Below are 27959 nucleotides of genomic sequence, written 5' to 3'. Positions count from 1 at the left end.
ACCCTTTTTTAGGATATATGATTTGCAAATATTTTCTCCCAGTTGGTGTCCTGTCTTTTTGTTTCAATCCTGTTTTCCCTTGCCTTGTAGAAGCTCTTTAGTCTGATGATGTCCCACTTGTTTGTTCTATCGTTTCCCTTGTCCGAGAAGACATGGTGTCTGAAAAGATCCTTTTAAGTCTGATGTCAAAGAGTGTACTGCCTATATTTTCTTCTAGAAGTCTTATGGTTTCAGGTCTTACCTTTAAGTCTTTGATCCATTTTGAGTTTATTTTTGTGAATGGCATAAGAGAATAGGCTATTTTCATTCCTTTACATGTGGCTGTCCAGTTTTCCCAATACCATTTGTTGAAGAGACTTTCCTTTCTCCATTGTATGTTCTTGACTTCTTTGTTGAAGATTAGCTGTCCGTAGTTGTGTGGTTTTATATCTGGGCTTTCAATTCTGTTCCATTGATCTGTGCACCTGTTTTTGTATCAGTACCATGCTGTTTTGATTACTGTAGCTTTGTAGTACATTTTGAAGTCAGGGATTGTGATGCCTTCAGCTTTGCTCTTTTTTCTCAGGATTTCTTTAGCAATTCAGGGTCTTTTGTTGCCCCATATGAATTTAAGGCTTCTTTGTTCTATTTTCGTGAAGAATGTCATTGGGGTTCTGATTGGGATTGCCCCGAATCTGTGGATTGCTTTAGGTAGTATGGACATTTTAACTATGCTTATTCTTCCAATCTGTGTGCAAGGACTGTCTTTCCCTCTCTTTATGTCGTCATCAATTTCTTTCGGGAAAGTCTTGTAGTTTTCATTGTATAGGTCTTTCACTTCCTTGGTTAAATTTATTCCAAGACATTTTACTCGTTTTGTTAGGATTGTGTAAAACATTTTTTTTTTTAAAGATTTTATTTTTTCCTTTTTCTCCCCAAAGCCCCCCGGTACATAGTTGTATATTCTTCGTTGTGGGTCCTTCTAGTTGTGGCATGTGGGACGCTGCCTCAGCGTGGTTTGATGAGCAGTGCCATGTCCGCGCCCAGGATTCGAACCAAGGAAACACAGGGCCGCCTGCAGCGGAGCGCGCGAACTTAACCACTCGGCCACGGGGCCAGCCCCTGTGTAAAACATTTTTTAATGGAGATATTCACATATCTTAAAATTCACCCATTTAATGTATACAATTCCACGGTTTCTAGTATATTTGCTAGATTGTGCATCCATCACTACTAATTCCAGAACATTTAAATCGCTTCAAAAAGAAACCCCATACACATTAGCAGTCACTCTCCATTCCCCCCTCCCCCTCACCCCTGGAAACCTTTAATCTACTTTCTTTCTTTCTTCTTTTAATTTAATTTTTTTGTAGTAAGAACGCTTAACATGAGACCAACCTCTTGACAAATTTTTAAGTTTATAAGACATTACTATTGACTGTAGATACAAAGTCATACAGCAGATCTCTACAACTATTCATCTTGCTTAACTGAAACTTTATGCTTATTGATTCGTATCCCCTCATTTCCCCTTCCCCCAGCCCTTGGCAACCACCATTCTACTCTGGGCTTCTGTAAGTTTGACTATTTTAGACTCCACATGTAAGTAAGGTCATGCAGTATTTGTCTTTCTGTGTCTGGCTTGTTTCACTTAGCATAATGCCCTCAAAGTACATCCGTGTTGTTGCAAATAGCAAGATTCCCTTCTTTTTAAAGGCTGAATAATATTTCATTATCTATCTATCTATCTATCTATCTATCTATCTATCTATCTATCTACCTACCTACCTGTCTATCTATCCATCAATCACATTTTCTTTATCCATTCATCTGTCAACGAACACTTAGGTTGTTTCCATATCTTGACTATTGTGAATAATGCTGCAATGAACATGGGAATGGAGACCTCTTTGAGATAGTGATTGTATTTCCTTTGGATATATACACACAAGGGGATTGCTGGATCATATGGTAGTTCTGTTTTTAATTTTTGAGGAACCTCCATAATGGCTTTACCAATTTGCATTCCCACCAACAGTGTACGAGCGTTTCCTTTTCTCCACATCCTTGCCAACACTTGTTATCTCTTGACTTCTGATAATAGCTATCCTGTCAGTTATGAAGTGATATCTCATTGTGGTTTTGATTCGCATTTCCTTGATGATTACTGATGTTGAGCACCTTTTCATATATCTATTGACTTTTTATATATCTTCTTCTGAGAAATGTCTGTTCAAGTCCTGAGCCCATTTTTAATCAGGTTGTTTGGGGTTTTTTGCTATTGAGTTTTAAGAGTTCTTTGTTTATTTTGGCAATTAACCTCTTATCAGATGTGGTTTGCAAATATTTTCTCCCATTCCATAGGTTGTCTTTTCACTCTGTTGATTGTTTCCTTTGCTGTGCAGAAGTTTTTTATTAGATGTAGTCCCACTTGTTTATTTTTGGTTTTTTTGCCTGTGCTTTTGGTGTCATATCCATGAAATCATTGCTAAGATGAATGTCATGAAGGTTTTCCTTTATGTTTTCTTCTAGGAGCTTTAGAGTTTCAGGTCTTCCATTTAAGTCTTAAATCTATATTGAGTTGCTTTTTGTATATAGTGTCATATACGGGTACAATTTCATTCTTTTGCATGTGGATATCCAGTTCCAGTTTCCCCAACACCATTTGTTAAAGAAACTATCCTTTCTCCATTGTGTATTCTTGGCATGCTTGTTGCAGATCAGTTAATGGTATATGTGTGGGTTTATTTCTGGGCTCTCTATTCTGTTTCATTGGTCTATATGTCTGTTTTTGTACCAGTACCATACTGTTTGGATTATTGTAGCTTTGTAGTATAGTTTGATTTCAAGGAGTATGATGCCTTTGTTCTACTTTCTCTAGGTTGATTTGCCTATTTGGTTTTTTTGTGGTTCCATATGAATTTTAGAACTGCTTTTTATATTTCTGTAAAAAATTCCATTGGCTGGACTAGTTTAGTGAAGTTTATTTCCCCTGCAGTGTACATCCTCTGATGTTGCTCCTTAGAAGATACAGCCTTGGGCCTGAACACAATTTCTCTGACCACCAGGGATGACTGCAGTTCTAGTTGGGTTCTCTCTGACTATCCCTTTCTCTGATCTTCCCACTGAGCTTCTGACTGGTCTGCCTCTATTGGTATTACACCCAGCTGTTAGCCTCCTAATTGCTAGTTGATTGCTCTGTTGTTTTTGGCAAAACCTGGGGTATAAATTGCTCCACAGTCTGATCCAATTAAAGTCTGTTCCCTTGGAAGGAGCAGAGTATTGCCAGTCTTTGAGGCTTTCTCCTACCCTCCTCTGGGCAAAATATCTGTCCAACGGGGCAAGAGCTTGAGGGGTGGTGGTGGTGGTGGTGAATGTGCACTTCACCAGGGTCTTCCCTATGGAGTGGGAACAATGTGTATATTTGCAGGGAGGGGGAACTTCTTGCTGCCACTGCTTGGTATGAATCTTCCACAGCCCAGAGTTAGAAAGATGGGAACTGTCAATGTTCACTGGCTGTCAAATCCACTCAGAATAGTTCTTCCACCCGAGGGACCTGGGCAAGATGGTAACTGCCACTTGGCTGCCTAACCCAATGGAACAAGTCTTCCACAAGGCAGACCTGTGGGGAATGGGTGCAGTTCCTCATTCAAATGCCATGGCCTCCTACTGTACTTCCATTTTTTTTTTAGATTTTGTTGAATAAATGCATCTCAATTTGTTGTAAGCCCTCCCATCAATCTCCAGAGACCTAGAATGATTGTTTTTGCTAATTTTTCTCGCATAATAGGTGTCTCTCTTAGAGAACTTTTCCCCAAGCTCCTCTTTACAGCACCGTTCTGAAAGTCCTCGGGACCAGCCCCGTGGCTGAGTGGTTAAGTTTGTGCACTCCACTTCGGCGGCCCAGGGATTCACTAGTTTGAATCCTGGGCGCAGACATGGCACCATTCATCAAGCCATGCTGAGGCAGTGTCCCATGTGCCACAACTAGAAGGACCTACAACTGAAAATACACAACTATGTACCGGGGGCTTTGGGGAGAAAAAGGGGAAAAAAATCTTTAAAAAAAAAAGAGAAAGTCCTGCCCCTCTTTATTGGTATTTTTAAAGTATGCATAAAGGTTTTCCTTATAGAATTTCAGTTTATACACACCTTGTCAGGCATGACTCTCCTGCATAAAGTGGGTCCCTCCCATAATGAACAGTTGGAAATGGAGGCACAGGCATTCCAATGTCTTGCAGAAGAGCTAAATTGCCTTGAGGCAGTGAAATTCTTCGACTTGTCTTCCCTGCAGAAGATGTAAATTTGAGATCCTTGCCAAGGAATATCTAGAAGAAGTAGGAAAGCAAGCATAGCTCTGACGGTTTCTAGATCCGAAATCATGAGTCAGGGCAATAGGGAATGTGTCAGCTTGAAGTGAGTGGGCAGCAAGATAGAGAGGTCTGTGTTCCATGCTGACCTCCCTCCCTCTGAATGACACATTTTTCTTAGACATGCTAATAGTATTTTCTCTGTGGAAGGAAAAGTTAACCAACAACCATAATAACAACAAAAGCATCGCATCGGGCTGAGAGTTTTAGAAAATGAACTGTCAGAAATCACTTTATAAAAAAAAATCTACTGCAGAGAAAGAGAACAGTTGGATGATGGCTGTAGTGCATCTAACTGAAGAGTAAACTCTCAAGTTGATGAGCTTTGGAGGAATCCTTCTCTCCTCCTTGTAAGTTAGGAGCTCATGAAAACGAGTACCATGTAAAGGAAAGAAAAACGTGTTCACGTTAAAACTATTTTCTTTAGCTTTCAATGTTGCTGACAAGCATTAGATATCTTGGCTGGAGAAAAACTCATCAATTCCCCCGTGAAAATGCTCATTTTATTTAGCCCAAAATACCAGAGAGTTAGAAAAGTTACCCTTATTTCAAAGTTCTATAGGTTCTTTGACATGCTCAAATTTGTTACTTCTGCGGTATCGAAGATGCGTCACACTTTAATGAAGTTGGCTGAACTTTTCACAAAACCATCTCCTGTCTGTGTCCATCCCACCATCAGGGCAGGATAATGCGTGATTGAAAGGGAACAATGTAATTCCCAGGATGTCAGGGAGAAGAACTGCCCAACACAGCTGTTCCAACCCCCAACACCGTGGAGAAAAAGGACAAAGGCACAGATGCTGTAGTAGAAATTGTTATTGAAGAACTCAAGTTTTGACATCAAACAGGCCTGAGTTAGAGCCTCTCTGTGTCTTAATTTCTTAATCTGTATAAAGTGGATAATATTAGTATCCACTGCATAGGATTATTATGCTGATTAAATGGTAAAATGTATGTACAATGCCTTGCTGTCATATCTTGTCTCCAAAATGCCCATCATCGAGTCATTCCTTCCTTGCCGATTGGGAGTTGAATCAGGGCTGGCTTGTGGCTGCTTAGCCCAACAGAACTTGGCAGTAGTGACACTGCAAAGTATGGGACTAATTTTTAAGAGGACTGGAAGTTTCTGCTTCCTTTCTCTTGGTACACTCTCATTTGGAATTCTTCCTCTCAGAACCCAGACACCATGCTCTAAGAAGCCCAAACAGTGGTGTGCTGGAAAATGCCTAAGAACCAGTTCTACCGAAAAAAGGTAATGATTTGTAACATTTGCTCCTTTCCTTGGTGTAATACGCCCCCCGTGGCTGAATACAAAGTACAAAATGTAGTCAGTGAACATGAAGTTGATAAGAGATGCACAACCAGATACAGTAGATGTAAATAATCACATGAGGATAGATTATTCAAATGCAGCAAAATAATTAGGAAGTGATGAGTTTTGAGTATCACCATTGTTTTTAATTGTAAGTTTATATAATTTAATTTTTAATAATGGTTGTGTTTAACAACCAGCTCACAAAATTCCTGAAAATTTAACAGCTAGTTCTCACAAGTTAATACAAGCTGGCTCCAGTACGCCACAAGCCGGATCCAGCATCCCACTGAGCCTAAGCCACCAGGAGAGGCCATGTGTAGGGAACAGCCTCAACTGGCCCAAGTGACCCCCAAATGACAACAGCCCCACCTGACCAGTCCGTGGTAGCATCACCTGCCAGCCACGTGAGTGAGCCATTTTGGACTTCCATCCCCGTCTAGCCTTCAGATGACTCAAGTCCCCGCTGCCATCTGACAGCAGCTACATCAGAGAACTCGAGTGAGCCCTGCTCAGCCGAGCCCGGACAATACACAGAACCATAAGGGATAATAACAACTTGTTGTTGTAAGCCATTAAGTTCTGGGGTGATTCGTTATGCAACAATAGATAACTCAAATATGGGCTTACAGAAATTGCTTGGTAAATAACAGATATTATTGTTTTGATTATTGCAATTACTGGCAGATTAATTATAACTATTTCAAGCAATGGGATCTATTTACTCTACAACTAATAAAGGAGGATTCCTTTCATTGCTTTTGCTTGGGGACCTAGAATTTTCACACGAGTGTAACTTGTCCTAAATTTTGCTTGAAAACCATATAACTCTAGATGAAAATCTGTAATTACTTTCCACAATATAGTTAGCGTCCCATTGTCCTGTGATTTCCTTTCATTCTGCCACAGCAGGGACTGCATCAGGTAAGGTTGCACCACTGAAGCCCAAAGAATAATGACCCCAGGAAGGCAGCTCTGGCTATCCCATTTACAACAAAGCCCGAACAATTTAATAAGAGCACTAGAAAGATCTGTGAGTGAGCACACTGTATTTTTCTTCCATCTCTAGTTTTATTGTTTTCTCAGGTTCTTTAACTGCCCAGAAGATAGATGTAACAGAGAAAAAATATTAATTGAGACGCAATTACAGTCTTGTTCAAGTAATTACAACCTTGTGCGATCTCTCCCTTCCTTCCATCTCAAGGAGAACTCTCTTTGCCAAGTCAGTTCCAGTGTAAGCCATTGTTGGGCAGATTGGGGTAATGGTTAAGAGGGGGAAATTGAGAGGATCATAGTTAGGATTGCTTAATTTACATTGACAAAGGCAGAGTCATTTGCAAAGAGAGAGAGAGAGAATAAAGCAAGAAAATGAGTGGAAAAGGGAGAAAAAATAGCCTGTGCAGGCTGTGCTGGGGGTAAAGATGTAGGGGGTTTGGGGGTAGAAGAGAAAGATTTGGGGAGATGCTGCCAACTGTGGAGGACACTGAAAGAGAAGGAGAAACAGAGAGAGAGAAAAAATGAAGTTTGTGCTATGTTATTTTGTTTTCCCAAGCAAAGTTGGTTATCTGTAATGTAACCCGGGTTAAGTGTGTTTTGAGTGTAATCTCTCTCTGGAATTTTTCTGAATAGATTGTATTTTTCAATTATTTTCCACTATTATGATTACTGAACTCGAATGTGACTGCTTTAAGCTAGGATGGCACCACAAGGGAGCTCAGCTTTATGTGGGTTATATTGAACTAACATCTAATTTGTGTTGTATTTGTTTAACAAAGCCTTTAACTTTAAAAGTGAGTGATAATTCAAACAAAAAACTATTTGGAGAAAGCATTTATGACACAATTAAGGACATCGGGGCACTGACCGGATATTTGATGATTTTGAGTATTATTGCTAACCTTTTAAAGACATGATGCTGGTGTTGTGGTTATGACAAACGAAGGTCCTTCGTTTTACAGATGCATACTGAAGTATTTATGGGTGAAATGTTATGATGTCTAGGATTTGCTTTAGAATTAGCTGGGGTTCAGGGAAGGTGGGCGGGAGTGTAGATAAAATAAGATTAGCTCTTCATTGACACTTGTTGAAGCTAGGTGATTCATGAGGTAAATGGGGATTCATTATACTATTCTTTCTACTTTTGTGCATGTTGGAAAATTTCCATAATAAAAAGTGAAGAAAAAAGTGAGCGAGTTAATGTCTATTGTTCTTCCTCTCTAAAAAAACCTAAATTAATTGGCTTTTTATTGTTATGTGGGCCATATTAACTTTTTTCCTGCGGGTTGCTGGTTCTTGACAGAAAAACATAATCACCACCCTTGATTACGAAAACATAGACTGAGTGTTTGCTGATATTTGAGTACAGGTGGGATCTACTTAACTCAACCCAATACTCAAAAGTCTTAACTTAATTAGAATCTAATTGCGAGATAATTCTTCAGTGACAAAAAGGTTTCCCTGTTGCGTTAAAAAAGGATTTAATGAATAAAAAACTTGACTTGCGTGCTACTTTCTGAGACTCCATCTACTGGAGACCTTGAGGTCCAGCGTTTTCCTTCTGTGAACTTTGTTATCTTGGTATCTATTTCCATTTCTCTGCCTTTACTGATTAAAGAGAAGGGAGCAGACCAGCATGGGCCAAAACTAAGTAATGCAGGCTTTCCATTTCAATTTTATTTCCCCAGAGAATGCAGATGAAGTTGCAGAACACATTTTAAATTTGATAAATGAATGCCCCACTCTGGATGAAGAAGAAACAAAGATTATTGTTTCTAAAGTATCTGATATTTCACAATGTGATGAGATAAGTATGAACCTAACCCAGATTATATTACAAATAATCAATGCTGCTTTGGGAAAGCAAAACAATTCCACATCTCATCTGCATGAAGTAAGCAATGAGTAAGTACTAATAGTTTGGTAAGATAAATTATTTCATAAAATTTAAAATATTTGTGATTAATTCCTTTGCATACAGTCATCCTCAGTTTTAAAGGTCAGGTAGCTGTGCCCTGAAAGCTAGTACAATGCAATGGGGTCATCCTGCTCAAATCCCAATTGTCAAAGAATGCTTTCAAACTCTAAGTGAATCTTAATGATAGCGACTTTCCAGATAAATAGGTTACCCTAAACCAAACCTCCAATCTATTTCCCCCAGCCCTGGTACTCCTCTAATGTTCCCCATTTCTAGAAAATGCATCCACCCAGTGCTCAAGCAAAAAACTTGAGAATAATGCTAATTACCTCCTTCTGCCTCACAGCCAATCAATAACCAAGTCCGATATGAGTCACTGTACCTAATTTTTTAAAAGTCTCTTAAAGACTCCTGGAATGGACCTTGAGGGAATTATGTCAAGTGAAATAAGCCAGCGAGAGAAGGATAATCTGTGTATGACTCCACTCATATGAGGAATTTAAAAATGTGGACTAAGAGAACAGTTTAGTGGATACCAGGGGAAAGGTGGGGTAGGGGGTGCGCACAAAGGGTGAAGTGGTGCACCTACAACACGAAGGACAAACGTTAATATACAACTGAAATTTCACAAGATTGTAACCTATCATTAACTCAATAAAAAAAAAAAGACTCCTGGAATCCATCTGCTTCTCTCTATCTCCATCAGCACCACCCTAGTCCCAGCACCATTTCTCTCAGCTGACCTCTGCAATAGCCTGTCTAGTCTCCCTGCCTCTGCTCTTGCCTCTCTGTGGTACCTCTTCTGTATAGCAGCCAGAACAATCTTTAATGTGCATGTCAGACCATGTCATTCTCTCGCTCTTAAAACCGCTCAGTGAATATAAAATAAAATCCACATTTCTTGGCCTATGAGGCCCTGCAGGATCTGGCTTTACATACAACAATTTCATTTAATCTTCACAACAGTCTTTTGAGATGAGTACCAGTGTTACCTCTGACTTTGCAGGTGAGGAATCTGAAGCCCATCGAGGTTATTTTATTTGCCCCCCCAGTTAGAAATTAGAGGAGCTAAGATTTAGACCTTAGCCTGGCTGACTCCAAAGCCCATGCTCTTATCTAATAATTCCTAAACAGTATAAAGATAGTGATTAAAACTCAAACAAAGTCTTACATTGAGGAAATCTTGTAAGGAGGACGGATGGGTTTTACATTGAAAAAGTAGGAATGCTCTGCTCTGCCTGCTTGTTTTTTTCCCAGAATTCTGAAGATAATCGAGCGTACTGGGCACAAGATGGAGTTTTTCGGGAGTTCAGCAAATTTGACGGTGGACAGGTTGGCTTTGGCTGTCCTGCGGGTGGAGCACACGTTTGAAGGCACGGCCTTCAGTATCCGCTCCTACGAAGAAGGCATAGACCCTGAGGTGAGTGCCGCTCAGGAAACTGAGAGCCAATCAGCCAAGCACTCTTTCAAGTCTTCATTCACCTACTTTTTGGAAGGGGTTGAGGGTACTTTTTAAAAGATTTTAATTTCAAGAGACTTTGTGAAAATACAAATATCCTAGGGAAGATTTATATCCAACCCTTAGTAGGCTAACACCTTGGCGTGGTGTCCATGAGATGGGCAGTAATACCATCTTTGGCCCTGTGACCCCAAATCAACTCAAATGTCAGTTTGTTATTAGCTACCATTTTTTGAGCACTGGTTATATGTTGAGGGTTGCTCTTCTGTCTCCTTTTTGTGGATAAGGAAACAGAGAAGTTAAATAACTTGCCCAAGGACACAGCCTAATGGCTGAGCCAGGATTCAGGGTTACGTCTGGCTAGCTTGCAAGTCTATGCTCTTTCCACCACACCACGCTACCTCGGCCTTTGGCGGGCCATAGACCACCAACCCCTGCTGACAACAATTCAGGAGAGCAGCATATTTTTTTTACAGTTAAAAAATTATAAAATTTGCATATAGAATACTGCACAAATTCTAAGTGTAAATTCTCTGAATTTTGACAAATGTGTGCATCTGTGTAACTCAAACTCCTCTAAGATATAGAACATTACTATCACCCCTAAAAGTTCCCTCATGCCCCTTCCCAGTCGATCCCTGTCACTACCGATCTCCACTGGCAACCACTGTTTTGATATTTTTCCACTATAGTTTTGCCTCTTCTAGAATTTTATGTAAATGGAATCATTCAATATGTACTGTCTTGTAGAAGGCTTCTTTCATGTAGCATAATGGTGGTTTTTTTTGAGATTCATTCTTTTGTTTCTGTAGTTTATTCCTTTTTATTGCTGAATAGTATTCCATTGTATGGATCTACTACAGATTGTCTGTTCCTCTGTTGACAGCCATTTGGATTGTTTCCAGGGTTAGGCTATTATGAATAATGCTGCTATGAACATTCATGTAAAAGTCTTTGTGTGGGCATATGTTTTGATATATCTTGAGTAAATACCTAGGAAAGGAACTGCTGGTTCATAAGACGTATGCTTAAATTTGTAAGAACCTCTCATACTGTTTTCTAAAGCGGTTAATGATGTGGAGGGATTTTTCGTTTTTGTATTGGCCATTTGTATATTTTCTTTGGTCAAGTATCTGTTAAAATCTTTTTGCCATTTTAATTGGGTTGCTTGTCTTACTATTATTGAGTTGTAAGTATGTTTTTACATGTTCTGGATACAGCATCAGATATATGTTTTGAAAATATTTTCTCTGTGATTTGCCTATTCATTTTCTCAATGGTGTCTTGTGATGAGCCTAAGTTTTAATTTTGATGGGGGTCTAAATTATCGTTTTTTTTCCTTTTATAAATAACCCTTTATGACTTGTCTAAGACATCTTTGCCTATCAGCAGGTCATGAAGATATTCTCTTCTGCTTGTCTTTAAATGCTCTGTGGTTTTAGCTTTTACGTTTAGGACTATAATCTTAATTAATTGAATGGAATTTTGTGTGTGGTATGGGGTATAGTATGGTGTAGGGTTTGGAATTCATTTTGTTCCTTATGGATATCCACTTATTCCAGCACCATGTATTGAAGACTTTTCTTTCTCCAATGGCTTGCATTGTCATCTTTGACAAAAAATCAAATACTCATGGAAATGTAAGTCAGTCTGTTTCTGAGCATTTTATTCTGTTCCATTTATTTTTTGGAGACTCTTATGCCGTTACCACACTGTCTTGATTCTTGTAGTCTTGATGTCAGGTCATGTGAGTTCTTCACTTTGTTCTTTTTCAGGATTGTTTGGTTATTCTGGGCCTTTGGCATGTCCATACGAATTTTTAATCTGCTTATCAATTTGTGCAAAAAACTTGCTGAGATGATGATTGAGACTGAGTTGAAGCTGTTGATCAATTTTGGGAGAATTGATTTCTTAGTGATATTGAGTTTTTTATTTTTGTTTAAATTTTTTTCTAGTTTTATTGAGATGTAATTGACATACAGCACCATATAAGTTTAAGGTGTACAGCATAATGATTTCACTTACACATATTGTGAAATGATTACCACAATAAGTTTAGTTAACACTCATCATCTCGTATAGAAACATACACACAAAAGAAAAATATGCTTTTTTTCCTTGTGGTGAGAACTCTTAGGATCTACTCTCTTAAAAACTTTCAAATATACCATATAGCAGTGGAATATTGAGTTTCTAATTCAGAAGCATTTATTTAGGTCTATTTAAATTTCTCTCAGCAATGTTCTGTAGTTTTTTTTAATGGAATGTTTTGTAGTTTTAAGTGGAGGGGCATTGCATGTCCTTGTGAAATTTATTCCTAAGTATTTTACATTTTTTGATGCTGTTGGAAATGGAATCATGTTTGAATTTCATTTCCCAATTATTTGCTGCAGGCATATAAAAATACATTTGATATTCTATGTCTATCATCTATCTATCTATCTAAATTTTGTATCTTGTGAAATTGCTAAACTCACCTACTAGAGATCGTAGCTGTTTTAGAGATTGCTTAGGTCTTTCTATGTAAGCCAACGTCATCTGTCAATAGAGACAGTTTTAGGTCTTCCTTATTGAACTTTATTTGGCTTTTTTGCCTTCTTTTGATGTTAGTGCTTCCAATAAAATGTTGAATAGAAGTGGTTAAAGTGGACATCTTTGTTTTGTTTTTGATATTAGAAGAAAAGTATTCACTATTTTACCATTACTGTGATGTTGGCCACGTTTTTGTTCTATTTTGTTTTTTCAGATGCCCTTTATTTATTTATTTAATCTTTAAAATTTTTTTTATTCTTTTTTTATTGCAGTAACATTGGTTTATAACATTATATAAATTTCAGGTGTACATCATTACACATTTCGATTTCTGCATAGATTATAACATCTTCACCACCCAAACATTAATTACAATCCATCACCACACACATGTGCCTAATCAACCCTTTTGCCCTTCCCCCTCCCCCCTTCCCCTCTGGTAACCACCAATCCAACCTCTGTTGCTATGTGTTTGTTTGTCGTCATTTTCATCTTCTACTTACAAGTGAGATCATATGGTATTTGACTTTCTCCCTCTGATGTGTTTCACTTAGCATAATACCCTCAAGGTCCATCCATGTTGTCACAAATGGCCGGATTTTATCGTTTCTTATGGCTGAGTAGTATTCCATCGTGTATATATACCACATCTTCTTTATCCATTCATCCCTTGATAGGCACCTAGGTTGCTTCCAAGCCTTGGCTATTGTGAATAATGCTGCGATGAACATAGGAGTGCATGTATCTTTACGCATTCATGTTTTCATGTTCTTTGGATAAATACCCAGCAGTGGAATAGCTGGATCACATGGTAGATCTGTAATTTTTTGAGGAATCTCCATACTGTTTGCCATAGTGGCTGCACCAGTTTGCACCCCCACCAGCAGTGTATGAGAGTTGCCTTCTCTCCACATCCTCTCCAACACTTATTGTTTCCTGTCGTGTTAGTTATAGCCATTCTGACTGGAGTGAGGTGATATTGCATTGTAGTTTTGGTTTGTATTTCCCTGATAGTTAATGATGTTGACCATCTTTTCATGTGCCTGTTGGCCATCTGTATATCTTCTTTGGAGAAATGTCTGTTCAGATCTCTTGCCCATTTTTTAATTGGGTTGTTACTTTTTTTGTTGTTGAGATGTATGAGTTCTTTGTATATTTGGATATTAACCCCTTATCTGATATGCGGTGTGCAAATATCTTCTCCCAATTGTTAGGTTGTCTTTTTGTTGTATTGATGGTTGCCTTTGCTGTGCAGAAGCTTTTTAGTTTGATGTAGTCCCATTTGTTCATTTTTTCTTTTGTTTCCCTTGCCTGGTCAGACATGGAACTTGAAAATATGCTGCTCAGACCAATGTCGAAGAGCGTACTGCCTAAGTTTTCTTTTAGAAGTTTAATGGCTCTAGGTCTTACTTTCAAGTCTAATCCATTTTGAGCTAGTTTTTGTATGGTGTGAGACAATGGTCTAGTTTCATTCTTTTGCATGTGGCTGTCCAGTTTTCCCAACACCATTTGCTGAAGAGTCTTTCCTTTTTCCATTGTATGTTCTTGGCTCCCTTGTCAAATATTAACTGTCCGTAGATGTGTGGTTTTATTTCTGGGCTCTCGATTCTGTTCCATTGATCTGTGTGTCTGTTTTTGTGCCAGAACAGTGCTGTTTTGGTTACTGTAGCTTTGTAGTATATTTCAAAATCAGGGAATGTGATGCCTCCAGCTTTGTTGTTTTTTCTCAGGATTCCTTTGGCTATAAATTTTAGGATTTATATTTCATATAAATGGATTTATTTAGGATTAAATTCCATATACATTTTAGGATTCTTTGTTCTATTTCTGTGAAAAATATTGGAACTTGGAGAGGGATTGTATTGAATCTGTAGATTGCTTTAAGAAGTATGGACATTTTAACTATATTAATTCTTCCAATCCAAGAGAACGGAGTATCTTTCCTTTTCTTTATGTCTTCAACTTAATTCAACAATGTTTTTTTTGTTTGTTTGTTTGTTTGTTTTATTAATGTTATGATAGATTACAACCTTGTGAGATTTCAATTGTACATTTTTGTTAGTCATGTTGTGGGTACACCACTTCCCCCTTTGTGCCCTCCCCCCACCCCCCCTTTTCCCTGGTAACCACTGATCAGATCTCCTTGTCAATATACTAACTTCCACCTATGAGTGGAGTCATATAGAGTTCATCTTTCTCTGACTGGCTTATTTCGCTTAACATAATACTCTCAAGCTCCATCCACGTTGCTGCGAATGGGCCAATTTTGTCTTTTTTTATGGCTGAGTAGTATTCCATTGTGTATATATACCATATCTTCTTTATCCAATCATCAGTTTCTGGGCATGTAGGCTGGTTCCACGTCTTGGCTATTGTAAATAATGCTGCGATGAACATAGGGGTGCAAGGGACTCTTGGGATTTCTGATTTCAGGTTCTTAGGATAGATACCCAGTAATGGGATGGCTGGGTCATAAGGTATTTCTATTCTTAACTTTTTGAGAAATCTCCATACTGTTTTCCATAGTGACTGTACCAGTTTGCATTCCCACCAACAGTGTATGAGGGTTCCTTTTTCTCCACAACCTCTCCAACATTTGTCGCTCTTGGTTTTGGATGTTTTTGCCAATCTAACGGGTGTAAGGTGATATCTTAGTGTAGTTTTGATTTGCATTTCCCTGATGATTAGCGAGGATGAACATCTTTTCAGGTGTCTATTGGCCATATTCATATCTTCTTTTGAGAAATGTCTGTTCATGTCCTCTGCCCATTTTTTGATCGGGTTGTTTGTTTTTTTGTTGTTGAGCCGTGTGAGTTCTTTGTATATTATGGAGATTAACCCTTTGTCGGATAAGTGGCTTGTAAATATTTTTTCCCAATTAGTGGGCTGTTTTCTTGTTTCAATCCTGTTTTCCCTTGCCTTGAAGAAGCTCTTTAGTCTGATGAAGTCCCATTTGTTTATTCTTTCTATTGTTTCCCTCAACTGAGGAGTTATAGTGTCTGAAAAGATTCTTTTGAAACTGATGTCAAAGAGTGTACTGTCTATATTCTCTTCCAGAAGACTTATTGTTTCAGGCCTAATCTTTAGGTCTTTGATCCATTTTGAGTTTATTTTGGTGTGTGGTGAAAAAGAATGGTCAATTTTCCATCTTTTGCATGTGGCTGTCCAGTTTTCCCAGCAGCATTTGTTAAAGAGACTTTCTTTTCTCCATTGTAGGCCCTATTTCAACAATGTTTTATAGTTTTCAGTGTACAGATCTTTCCCTTCTTTGGTTAAGTTTATTCCTAGATAGTTTATTCTTTTTGTTGCAATTGTAAATAGGATTGTATTCTTTTTTTTTTTTTAAAGATTGGCACCTGAGCTAACATCTGTTGTTAATCTTCTTTTTATCTTTTTCCTTCTTCTTCTCCCCAAAGTCCCCCAGTACATAGTTGTATATTCTAGTTGAGAGTGCCTCTGGTTGTGCTATGTGGGACTCCACCTCAGCATGGCCCGATGAGTCATGCCATGCCTACACCCATGATCCAAACCAGCCAAACCCTGGGCTGCTGAAGTGGAGCATGTGGACTTAACCACTTGGCCACAGGGCCAGCCCTGTAAATGGAATTATATTCTTAACTTCTCTTTCTGCTACTTCGTTGTTAATGTGTAGAAACGCAACTGGTTTTTGTATGTTAATTTTGTATCCTGTAACTTGACTGTATTGATTTATTACTTCTAAACGTTTTTCAGTGGATTCTTTAGGGTTTTCTATGTATATAAAATCGTGTCATCTGCAAATAGTGACAGATGCTCTTTATTTGATTGAGGAAGTTGCCTCAATCTTCTTGCCCCAATTTTCTTGATTAGTCAGTTCAAAATATTTTCTACTTCCTTCTTCGCTGCATGGATTATTCGGGAGTGTGTTCTTTAAGTCCCAGATATTTGGGACATATCTAAGATATATTGTTATTATTGATTTCTTGTTCATTTGATTTTGTTCACAGAATATGCTCAGTATAATTTCAATCTATTTAGAATTATTGAGACTTGTTTTATGGCCCAGTATATGAGTGTTTTCAAGTGTTTCATACACTTGAAAAACTTGGTATTCCATGTGCACTTGAAAACAAATGTGCCTTCTACAGTTGTTGGATATGGTATACTATAAATATCAATCAGGCCTCAAAGTGGTTGATAATGTTTGTTCAGATCCTAGTTTAGAGGGGTGTTAAAATCTCTAATTTTGATTGCGAAATTGTCTATTTCTCTCTTTAGTCCTCTCAAATTTTGCCTTGTTTATTTTGGGGCTCTGCTAATAAGTGAATACACATTTATGTTGTTATATCTTCCTAATACTAACTCTAGTCCTAACCTATTTATCTCAATGAAATAGCCCTCTTTATTTCTGGTACTATTCTTTGTTTTGCAGTCTATTTTATTTTAATTATTTATTTTTTTAATTAATTTATTTTTTTTTTTTGAGGAAGATCAGCCCTGAGCTAACATCTGCCAATCCTCTTCTTTTTGCTGAGAAAGACTGGCCCTGAGCTAACATCCGTGCCCACCTTCTTCTACTTTCTATGTGGGACGCCTACCACAGCATGGCTTGATGAGCAGTGCCATGTCCACACCCGGGATCCGAACTGATGAACCCCAGGCTGCCAAAGCGGAACGTGCGCACTTACCCACTGCGCAACCAGGCCGGCCCCATCTCATTTTAATATAATCATCGCATCCTATTTATGCTTACTGTTTTTATTTTATACATATTTTTCATTTAATTGCTTTCTATATGTCTTCATATTTGAAGTGCACTTCTTGTAGATAGCATATGGTTTGTGTTTCATTTTTTTATCCATCTTGAAAATATCTGCCTTTTATTTGGAGTGAGTAGTCCTTTAAAACTTAATGTAATTTTTGACATGGTTGGATTTAGGTCTACCATTTTATTTTATTTCCTATCTGCCCCTCCGAATTTTGTTCCTCTTTTATGTTGCCTCTTGCTTTATTTTAGTATTTATTACAATTGAATTTTAATTTTTTCAGACTCTTTCGTTATATCTATTTGCATTATTTTCTCAATGGTTGCTCTAGAGATTATAATATACATCCTTATATTTTTGCATCCTACTTAGAGTTAACATTGTATCACTTCATATAAAACGTAGAAATTTCAACATCCATTTATGCCGTCTGTCATGTTATTGTTGTCATATACATTCTATCTAAGAAGATCAGAAACCCCACAGGTCAATGTTATATTCATTACTTTTAAAAGTTCTATGAAATTGAGAGAAAAAATAGTCTTTAGTATTTACCTAGATATTTGCCATTTTCAATGCTCTTCATTCCTTCCTGAACATCAGGATGGTGATGAATTTTCTTAGTTTTCATTTACCTGAAAATGTCTTTATTTTGCCTTTATTCTTGAAGGATATTTTTGTTTATGATAGAATTCTGGACTGACAGCATTTCCCCCTCAGCATTTTAAAGATGTTGTTTCACTCTCTTCTGGCCTTCACGTTTTCTGATGAGAAGTCAGTAATCATTTGAATTTTTGTTTGTCTGTGTGTAATGTGTAATGTGTCATTTTTCACTGATTGCTTTCAGTATTTCCCTTGAATTTTGGGTTTTTTTTTTTTTGCAGTTTGACTATTATGGGCCTAGGCATGTTTTTCTCTGTATTTATCCTGCTTGAGGTTTGCTGAGCTTCTTGAACCTGTAAATTTATGTTTTTGACCAAATTTGGGGAAATTTCCACGATTATTTCTTCAAATATTGTTTCTTCACCATTCTCTCTCTCCTCTCCTTTTGGGATACTAAGTGCATGTATGTAAGATTTTTTTGATGCTGCCACACAGCTCCCTGAGACTGTTCCTGTGTTTAATCATTTCTACTGTCTATTCTTATGATAGCATAATTTCTTATCTTCAAGTTCACTGACCTCTGTCACCTTCATGTTACTATTGAAGACATCCAGTGCAATTTTAAAAATTTTCATATTGTATTTTCAGTTCTAGAATTTCCTTATTTTCTTTTTTTCGCTCCTGTTTCTCTGCTTTTTCTTCTTTTTACATTAACTGCAAGCATATTTTCTTTTAAATACACAAGCATAGTTTGGGGCTGGCCCAGTGATGTAGTGGTTAATTTCACATGCTTCACTTTGACGGCCCAGGGCTCACCAGTTTGCATCCCAGGCACGGACCTATGCACTGCTGGTCGAGCCATGCTGTGGCAGGTGTCCCACATATAAAGTAGAGGAAGATGGGCACAGATTTTAGCTCAGGGCCAATCTTCCTCAAAAAAAAAAAAAAATCCAAGCATAGTTATAGTTAGCTACTTTAAAAATATTTGTCTGCTTATTCTAACATCTGGGTCATCTCAAAGTTGATCTCCATTGATTGTCTTTTCACTTAAAAATGGGTCACATTTACTTTTTCTTCACATAGTGAGTAATTTTGGATTACGTTCTGAATAATGTGAATGTTACGTTGTGGAGACTCTGGATTCCACTATATTCCTCTCAAGACTATTGATTTTTATTATACCCAACAATTAATTTTTTTGGAATCAAACTGTAGATTCCATCTCTTGGATGGCAGCTCAAATCTCAGTTAAGTTCCTTTATCCTTAGTTGGATTCTGTCCTGTACATACGTGGTTCAGAGGTCAGACAGAGTTTATACTCAGAATTTTGGCTTCTCCTCTTTAGCTCTCTCCTCTCCAGGATTCCCCCCTGACCTTCCAGTGGCTGTGGTTGCCCTGACCTTTGTTCTCTGATTTTTCATGCCAGAAGGACTGCAGGTTTTCCATCAGAATTTTGAGTGTCCTTCACAGCGTTGGTCTCAGCTTGCCGTCAGGCTAAAACCTATAAAAACAAGTAACTGATCTTGTGATGTTACCTTTTTCCAAGTGTCTACTCTTCTCCAGAATCTGCCCGCTTCTGTTCATTTTGCAATGCCTTTGAGTCACGGTTGTTTTCTATAGTTGTTATATACAAGAGGGTCGAGTCCACCAGGAGCGACTCAGCCATACTGAAAGCAGATGTTGACTTCCCATTGCCTTTTGGTTACATATGGGGTTTTCTATTATTGGCCTGGGTGGAGAAACAAGTGAACCAACCCCAATCACATTCTTGGTACCAAAGTGCTTACACGTTGAAGCTAAATCGTAACCTCTCCACAGTACTTGACTGCTCTAGCAGAATCCATTTATGTCAGGAGAAGAGTCATATGCCTTTTGGGCTCATGAGTCATTTTTAGAAATATTATAAACTTTCATCTCCCTATGATACCCCCAGCTAGATAAGAGTTCCTTGAGAGGCAGCATGGATAAGGAGAAAAATGTGGGCCTAAATCACATATATCTTTATTGAACTATATCCCAGCTGTGTGACCCTAGACAAGTCACTTAACCTCTCTGCGTGTCCATTTCCTGATGGCATAATACAACATACCTTTCAGAGCTGATAGATGGATTAAATGAGAGAATGCATGTGGGAGTGCTCACATACCCTGTTTTGCCTGAGGGGGTCCGAGTTTACAACTGTGGTCCCAGTATAATTATTGGTAAAGCCGCCTTTCACTTTCAGAAATGTTCCAGTACTTATTAAATACTATTACTAATCAAATCAGCAAAATCTTCTGAGAGTGAGCCCCTAGAATTCCTAAGGCCTAATGCCCCTCTTCCCTGCCCCACTTCTTAACAAAAGCATTGCTCAATAAACTATGGGGCAAGTGCCTAACGCCATTATATTGGGCTTTTTTTTGTTTTGTGTTTTCTCTCTCAGAACTATATGGCAGAAGGTGGCCTGCTTTCGAAGACTGGCCTTTATTTCTGAGAATCAGGGAAAATCAGCTAATGTGTCATTCCCTTTTCCACCTCTCTAAATACCTGGGTGGAAGCAGATCAAAGGGGGAGAAACTCAAGGATGGGTTCAGAAGGGAAAAGGTGGTATGTGTGTGTGTGTCTGTTTACATGCACCCAGGTCACGTCTTGGTCTGTGATCTGAGTGTGTGTGTGTGTGTGTGTGTGTGTGTGTGTGTGAAAGGTGCAGCATAGCTTGTGAAGCTAGTTCCCCCCCTTCAGCCGTCCACGTGGTACTCTGGGGTTGAGGCTGGGGCTGCAGTGGGAGGTGGGGGGGACCTTCAAGATGACGGGTGATGACTCCAGTTTTCATTTTCTGGCTTTTCTTTGCAGATTTACCTAGGCGAAGTCCCTCTGGGGAGGGTTTTGGCTTCCATATATTTGCCTAAATCACTGAGGGAGAAAATTTCTCTTAGCAACTTACAGACCATCTTGTTTAATTTCTTTGGCCAGACTTCACTCTTTAAGGTAAGTCCTTGCCTCTGGTAACTGTCATGGACCGACGTTCGGTGACTCATTGTAATTATGAACTCTTGCTATTTTCATGATGTTCTGTTTACTTTAGAATATGCTGTGTGATTTATTCCACAAGTCTCCTAGCACGACCCCTGGCCCTCAACATGAATCAACGTCTGCTTTAATGATGTTCCACAGTTTTTAATTTTCACAGCTTTTCAGTTCTGAAGGAACCTGAAGGATTATCTGGTGACCAAACAGAGGCCTCAAGATATTTTAAAGCCAGAAAAGAACAGCAAGTTCCAATGAAATGCCCTTTCAGCTTGTCAGTGCTTCCCTCCCAAATCCTCCCCGGCTCCTCAAAGCCAACATGCCCCCGCCTCGGGCCAATGTATCTGAAGCTAAGTGGTGTCCAGCAGAACACTTGCCTGCAGGCATTTGTTGCTTCTTCACCCCCGCATCTACAGAACCTTCTCTGAGGGCTCCAGTCCTCACCCATTGTTAAAACAGAGAGTCAATATGATGTCGCGGTTAAAAGTGTGGACTCTGGGGCCAAAGTGCCTGAATTGAAAGCTGCTATGCCATCGTCTGTCTGTGTGACCTTGGACAAGTTACTCAACCTCCACATGCCTTAGTTTCCTTCTATGTAAAACAGGGTGATAGCAGTACCTCACTGGACTTTTGAAAGATTAAAGGAGTTAATTCATAGAAAGTGCTTAGGATATTGCCTGGCACGTAATAAGCACCACATGTTTGTATTGCTATTATTATTTGTCTGTCTTGGGGCTCTGCCTAACAAAGGCCCATTCCTTCAGCCCGCTCTGTCCCATCCAGCTACGGGGAAGACAGCGATCAGAATTTGCATGAAGTTGTTGATGATCGCTATTAATTGTTAACAGTTACACTTACTGTCTCATTTACTTCTCACAAGAAACTGAGACTCAAAGCGTGCCGTGGTCTGAATGCTTGTGTTCCCCCAAAATGTATGTATTGAAATCTTAATCCCCAAGGTGATGGTATGAGGAGGTGGGGCCTCTGGGAGGTGACTAGGTCTCTAGTGCAGAGCCCTCATGAATGGATGAGCGCCCTTATAAAGAGGCCCCGGAGAGCTCCCTTACCACTTCCACCATGTGAGGACACAGCAAGAAGGTGCCACCTATGAACCAGAGAGTGAGCTCTCATCGGAACCTGACTACACAGGCACCCTCATCTTGGACTGCCAGCCTCCAGAACTGTGAGAAATAAATGTCTGTCGTTTAGAAGCTACCCAGTCTGGGATTTTTTTTGGCAGCCTGAACAGAATAAGACAAATTGGTTAAGTAATTTTGCCCAAGGTCACACAGCTTGGAAGTGGCGCAGCTAGGAATCAAACACAGGCTGTTTGACTCCAAAGTTCAAGTGTTTAAGAGGTCAATACATTAACTTGTCCAGGTGTGTTTGCATTTTCCAAAGAGACTACCCAGAGGAATGAATTTCTAATGGTCAAATATTCAGAGTTATTTTGGGGGAGGTTGTACCTGGCCAACTAAAATATACCACATACCTATACCACACACCAGCTCAAACATACCACGTTATCTCCAGCTGTGTCTGCAAGACATTCTGGTCTCCTGGTATTCTCAAGCCTCTCCCCTTTCTATCTCTCTAAATTCTATTTGCTCCTATGGGCTTAGCTCCAATCCTACTCAGAAAGCTTGCCCAGAGTCTGTGAGCCCCTGCTCTCCTCCCCAACCCCTGCTTGTATTCTTGTCTTATACTTCTGCCTAGTTTCTAGACTGGTTTCTCCAAGTAGGTTGTGGCATATGTCATGGCCCAGACATTTTTTATTTTCATGGCACCCAGCACAGGGCTAGGTACCCAATATGTTTTTGGTAGAAATATATTTATTAGACCTTTTTTTAATGGAAAAAATTAGGTTGGACCCAGGACAAGCCAGCTAATGAATAAAATTATAATAAAAATTAAGAATGTGATTCATAACACTCTGACCCTTTGTTAGGCTTGTAATTTCTCTGTATCTCCTGAGATGTCATTATTTTGGTCTTAATTTCTCTCCTTTGTTCAAAGGGCTGTGCTTCCTCATAGAATAAAAGAGAAACCTGTTTTGCATAGATTTCACACCTAATAAGTAATTTTTATTCACTCATACCTTCCACTGAAAGATATTAAAGATCTTTCACAAAATTAGCCTACAGACGTCATAGTGCTAGATGAAGGATTAGAAATAGCCTGCCATCAAATTCAGAGCTGGAAGGTCAATTATAGCTCATAGTGTCCCATTTCCTCATTTTACCAATGAAGAAATTGAGACCCAGAAAGGGGAAGGGACCTCCTGGAGGTGACACAATTTATTCATTTATTCATGCAGTTACTTATTCAGTCAGCAAATATTTATTGAATTCCTACTATGTGTGTTGTGTGGTGCTGGGTGCTGGGGATACAGTGGTGAGCAAGAGAGATCCACGTGGTGCCTACCCTCCTGAAACCTACAGTCTGATGGGAGAAAACAGAGACCTAAAGATTCTAACACTGAAGGGGATAGCCTGAGGCTGGGACCTCTGCCATTGGTTGTTGGGGAGTGAATGCTTGCAAGAGAACCCACCCTTTAACTACCTTTTCCCCGGACTCCTGTGTCTCACAGCCTTGCTTTCACATTGTTTCCTCTACCGTCTTTTGATCAAAATTGTAACTGTCATTACAACATATTACCTTAAAAATCACTGATAAGACACCACTCTTGGAAAACACGTACCTCATCCTCCGTTCCTCCACTAGCGTTCCTCAGGCAGAGGGATGAAGCACTAGGCAAGTCTAGTATGGCACAGGGACTCTGGGAGCATAGATAGGAAAAGCCTAGTGTAAGAGAGGTGGCCACTGAGACCTGATGTTGAGTAGGAGCTAGACAATGAAAGAGGGTTAGAAGAAGGAGGGGGGAGTGTTTCAGGCAGAGAGAGCAGCTTCTGTAAAGGTTCAGAAGTGAAATAGGTAAAACTTGAGCCTAGAGCACAAAGGGTGGAGGAGCGAAAAATGATTTAGTTCCTTTCTCTGCATGGCCGCCATTTTGTAGGTAAGCGAAATAAAGCCAGAGAACAGGTTAACTAAGTCCTGGGTCACCGTGTGCTTCTCCTGCTTTGGCCTCTCCACTTCTGAAAACTGTTCTATTATACTAAGTTGGGGAGGGGGTTGTTAAATATCATCTGGTTCACCTTCCTTCATGTCACCAATATCTCAGAAAGGAGAAGGGAATTTCAAGAAACAAGAAGGCTTGGGTTAACACTTGGTCTTTTGGCTTTTGACTGGGCCCTTTCCACCATATCTTACTGCAGACTGCCCTCTGCATTAGGCTACCCCAGGGGAATTCTTCTGGGACGGGAGCACCATCAGGCTGGTTGGAATGAACAGAGCTGGTCAGGAACAGGAAGTGCGTAGCTTCCCACTGGAGCCCCAGGCTGCATTCCCAATTACCCAGTTCTCAATGGCTGCAAGGCTCGGAAATAGGAGGACTTGCAGTCTTCTAAAAGTTGCCTGGCAGTCTCCCCAAGGGACATTATTTGGGCCCAGCTCCTCTAGGCTTTCTTGGCAAGTCTTCAGAGGATTTGCTTCTTCTCCCTCCTGTCTTGGATCTGCCCAACCCTCATCTCTTCACCTGTGCCCCAGGAGAGGCGGTCTCCCAGCTGCTTTGCCTCCCAGAGCCTTGGCATGTGGCACGTTGGCCCTGTTAATTAGCAAGCTCCACATCTCAATGGCTACGTTCTAGTTTGTTCCCTTTAAACCAACATTTATTAAGCATCCCTGTCCTATCATTCACTAGCCATGTGACTTTTGTCCAAGTTTTTGAGCCTCCCAGAGCCTCAGTTTATCTGAAAAATGCCTATATGGTTTCAGTGAGGGCTGAAGACACTGTGTGCGCAAATCACTTAACAAAGTAATTGGCTCACCGTGGGTATAAGATGAAACACCTGCTATGTGCTAGGCCATGCAGGGGACACCAGGACACCCAAGGCCTAGGCTCCGGCCTCAGGGTTCATGGTCCTCTAGGGAGGAGATGACCGTCCTCAGAGACTTGTTCCAAGCCGCATGTTAATCAACTGCTTCCATCTCCAGCGAGGATGGAACAGGAAGTGGTTTATAACTAACACGTGATGGATTTATGTTCCTTGTAAGGAGGGGTCCCCTAAAAGTAAGTAAGGATGGTTGAGAGTTAGAACCGGGATAAGTTGTGAAATGTCAGGGTCCAGAGAGTTATCAAAGTAGGGAATAGTTTCACTTTGTTGCCAGCGCAGTCCTGAGTAGTAGGAGCAAAACCAATGCTTCTTGGGTAGATATCTGGATGCATGGGTGGATTAATGAACTGTTCTAGCTTGGCATAATCGAGACCTTATGTGAAGACAGGAGATGAGCTAAACGACCTTTAAAAATTTCTTCTGGGGGCCGGCCCAGTGGCGCAGCGGTTAAGTTCCCACGTTCCGCTTTGGCGGGCCCAGGGTTGACCGGTTCAGATCCTGGTGTGGACATGGCACCGCTTGGCAAGCCAAGCTGTGGCAGGCATCCCACATATAAAGTAGAGGAAGATTGGCAGCAGATGTTAGCTCAGGGCTAATCTTCCTCAAAGAAATAAAAAAATTAAAAATTTCTTCCTAGCTCGTGATTTTTTTTATTTTTAAAGATTTTATTTTTCCTTTTCCTCCCAAAGCACCCCCAGTACATAGTTGTGTATCTTCAGTTGTGGCATGTGGGGACGCTGCCTCAGCATGGCCTGACGAGTGGTGCCATGTCAGCACCCAGGATTCGAACCGGTGAAACCCTGGGCCGCCGAAGCAGAGCGCGCGAACTTAACCACTCGGCCATGGGGCCGGCCCCTTAGCTTGTGATTTTATTTTCCATATTTCAGTACCTAATGTGTAGCACTTCAAAATTCTAGATTATTAACACGCAAGAAATTAGAAATGTAGAACTTGAACCCTCTTTCTTACATGTTTCATCTACAGATCAAAAACGTCACTAAATCATTAACCACATATGTTGTGAGTGCCAGCCTTTCAGATACATCCATTCAAAACTTGCCTGACCCAGTGGTTATTACTCTGCAGCACATTGAAGGCAACCAGGTAACATATCCATTTGCATGTCAGAATAAAAAGGCCTCGGAACTCTTCCATGATTTTCCTGTTAAAAGTAATTGCCTAGTTAACAGATGTGATTCTAAGACTTAATGAAGATTGTCCCATTCTAGGTAGCAGAGGTTTGTTGTAATTGGGGCCTTCTAGAAATAATGCCTTAGCCTAAAGGGGTAACTGATGGTGGGTTTCTAGCACTGTGACAGATTGGCTGAGGAGTGATCGGGGGCAGGTGGATGTTTTAGCTGTTCCATCACACTAAATGATATTTAATTCCATTTATTTTTGAGTGAGGCAAACAATTTAATTTGAAATAATTGAAAATTTTTATCCTTTGAATTTCCATGAAGAACATTAAAATATGTATTAATTATCACCAAAGGATTAAAACTATAGTCATATGGCATAACATAAGGTATATATTACTAAATGATCAAATTTAGCTGCAGTATAAGAACGAACTACTATGCCATTCTTTGATGGTAATGTATGTCCAGTGTGACGTCTTAATAGCTTCCTTTATTCCCAATCTAAAAGACCATATGGTACAGCATCTTTTTCACAGATCTTATTCTAGAAGGGAAGAAGGAAGAATGGGAGAGGGAACTTAAAAAAAAAACAACCAGATACCAAATGAAACATGACAAATGGCTAAGATCTCTCAATTCCCACTGGGGCCACAGCCCTCCCAGCATCCCCCAATGACCAATTTCTCATTGCCTCCAGTCCCCTGAAGATTGTGGGAGCTGGTGAGTTCTCAGGAATGCTCACCAGGCTTAATGAGGAGGCAGCCAACCTTCACTCTACAAGGCTTGATCTCAGCTGTGAGCCCCAAATTCCCAACTTCCACAAGGCGTACCTACCACACATCAGACGGGCGCCAGCCATCCACAGCCTCCTCTTGGGCCTTGCACCAGGAGGGTATGGCAAATTCCTGTTACCAAACATTTTAAAGGACATGTGCCAGATCACCATGCATTAATATGTTATTTTCTCACTTGTAAACCCCAAGTTACTTGGGTTGAGTCTTAAAAACAACTCACAAATGGTCTGTGTGTATGTGTGTGTGTGTGTGTGTGTGTCTACTGTTTGAAAAACATTGAGAAAAAAACACGGGTGTAGTTGTCATTGTGTGGGAACTATCACAAGGAAAGGTATTTCACCTCTGATTTTTCTTTTATCTAGAATTACGATCAAGTTCACTGTGCCTTTTGGGACTTTGGGAGTAACAGTAAGTTTTATTCCTAGCAAGCTTTGTCTTTGGCTCTCAACAAGACTTTGCCCCTGACCATTTTCCTATTCGGCAGTTGGATGGGAGGGAGTTATATTGAAGCTACTATCTTATCAGAGCCTACAGAGAACTCTGACTGACCAAAATCCAAATATGAGTCTTATATCTAATTAGGGAATGCGAGTTTAAACCTTTCTTTTTGGTAAGAGACTTATCTGGGAGATCAGAAAAATCACACAACTCAGGGATAGGCAAGATTGGAAGAAAATTTGGAAGACCTAGTGCAGAGCAGCCTTGAGCTGTTTGAAGAAAGTTGAGGAGTGAACATCTGGCTCTTGATCTGTGCTTTCCCATGGAGATTTGCAATGTCTACTATCTCCTTCCCTTTTTCCCCCTCATTTCTTCTAGACTGATTGTGTGACCGTGGATAGTCCATGTATTCTCTTAGAGCCCCAATCTTTTTATCTTTTCATTGAGGGCATAAGACTTCCTGGTTGGTCTCTCAGGGTCCTTCCTGCTTGGCTAGGTATGAGTCTTTAGGGACGAGAATGGAAAGGACTGGGGATCAGGGTTACTGAACAGATTCCTCTTAGGCTTGCCATCTCCACTGGAATCTCCAGGGATATCGCCAAATCTCAGAGAATTCCCACACAGAATCAATTTCCCCTGGCATGCCAGGAGTGGCTATGTGACCAGTCCTTCCACCTGTAGAAGCTCTGCTTGGCAACTTTTCCCTTTTTAG

General features: G+C 39.9%; 1 protein-coding gene across 1 annotated transcript in view; it reads left to right on the top strand.

Annotated features, from left to right (window-relative positions):
* Positions 1-27959, top strand: part of ADGRG4 (adhesion G protein-coupled receptor G4) — a 95249-nt gene that overhangs the window by 43053 nt on the left and 24237 nt on the right. Inside the window, 5 exon segments of the mRNA XM_046673739.1 lie at positions 8346-8562; positions 9833-9995; positions 20747-20881; positions 25858-25977; positions 27172-27217. Coding sequence (XP_046529695.1) covers positions 8346-8562; positions 9833-9995; positions 20747-20881; positions 25858-25977; positions 27172-27217 — 681 coding nt within the window.

The sequence above is a fragment of the Equus quagga genome, chromosome 10 (assembly GCF_021613505.1).
Source record: "Equus quagga isolate Etosha38 chromosome 10, UCLA_HA_Equagga_1.0, whole genome shotgun sequence".
NCBI classification, from domain to species: domain Eukaryota; kingdom Metazoa; phylum Chordata; class Mammalia; order Perissodactyla; family Equidae; genus Equus; species Equus quagga.
Note: the sequence above shows the minus strand (reverse complement) of the source record. Positions and strands in the feature narration are given on the sequence as shown.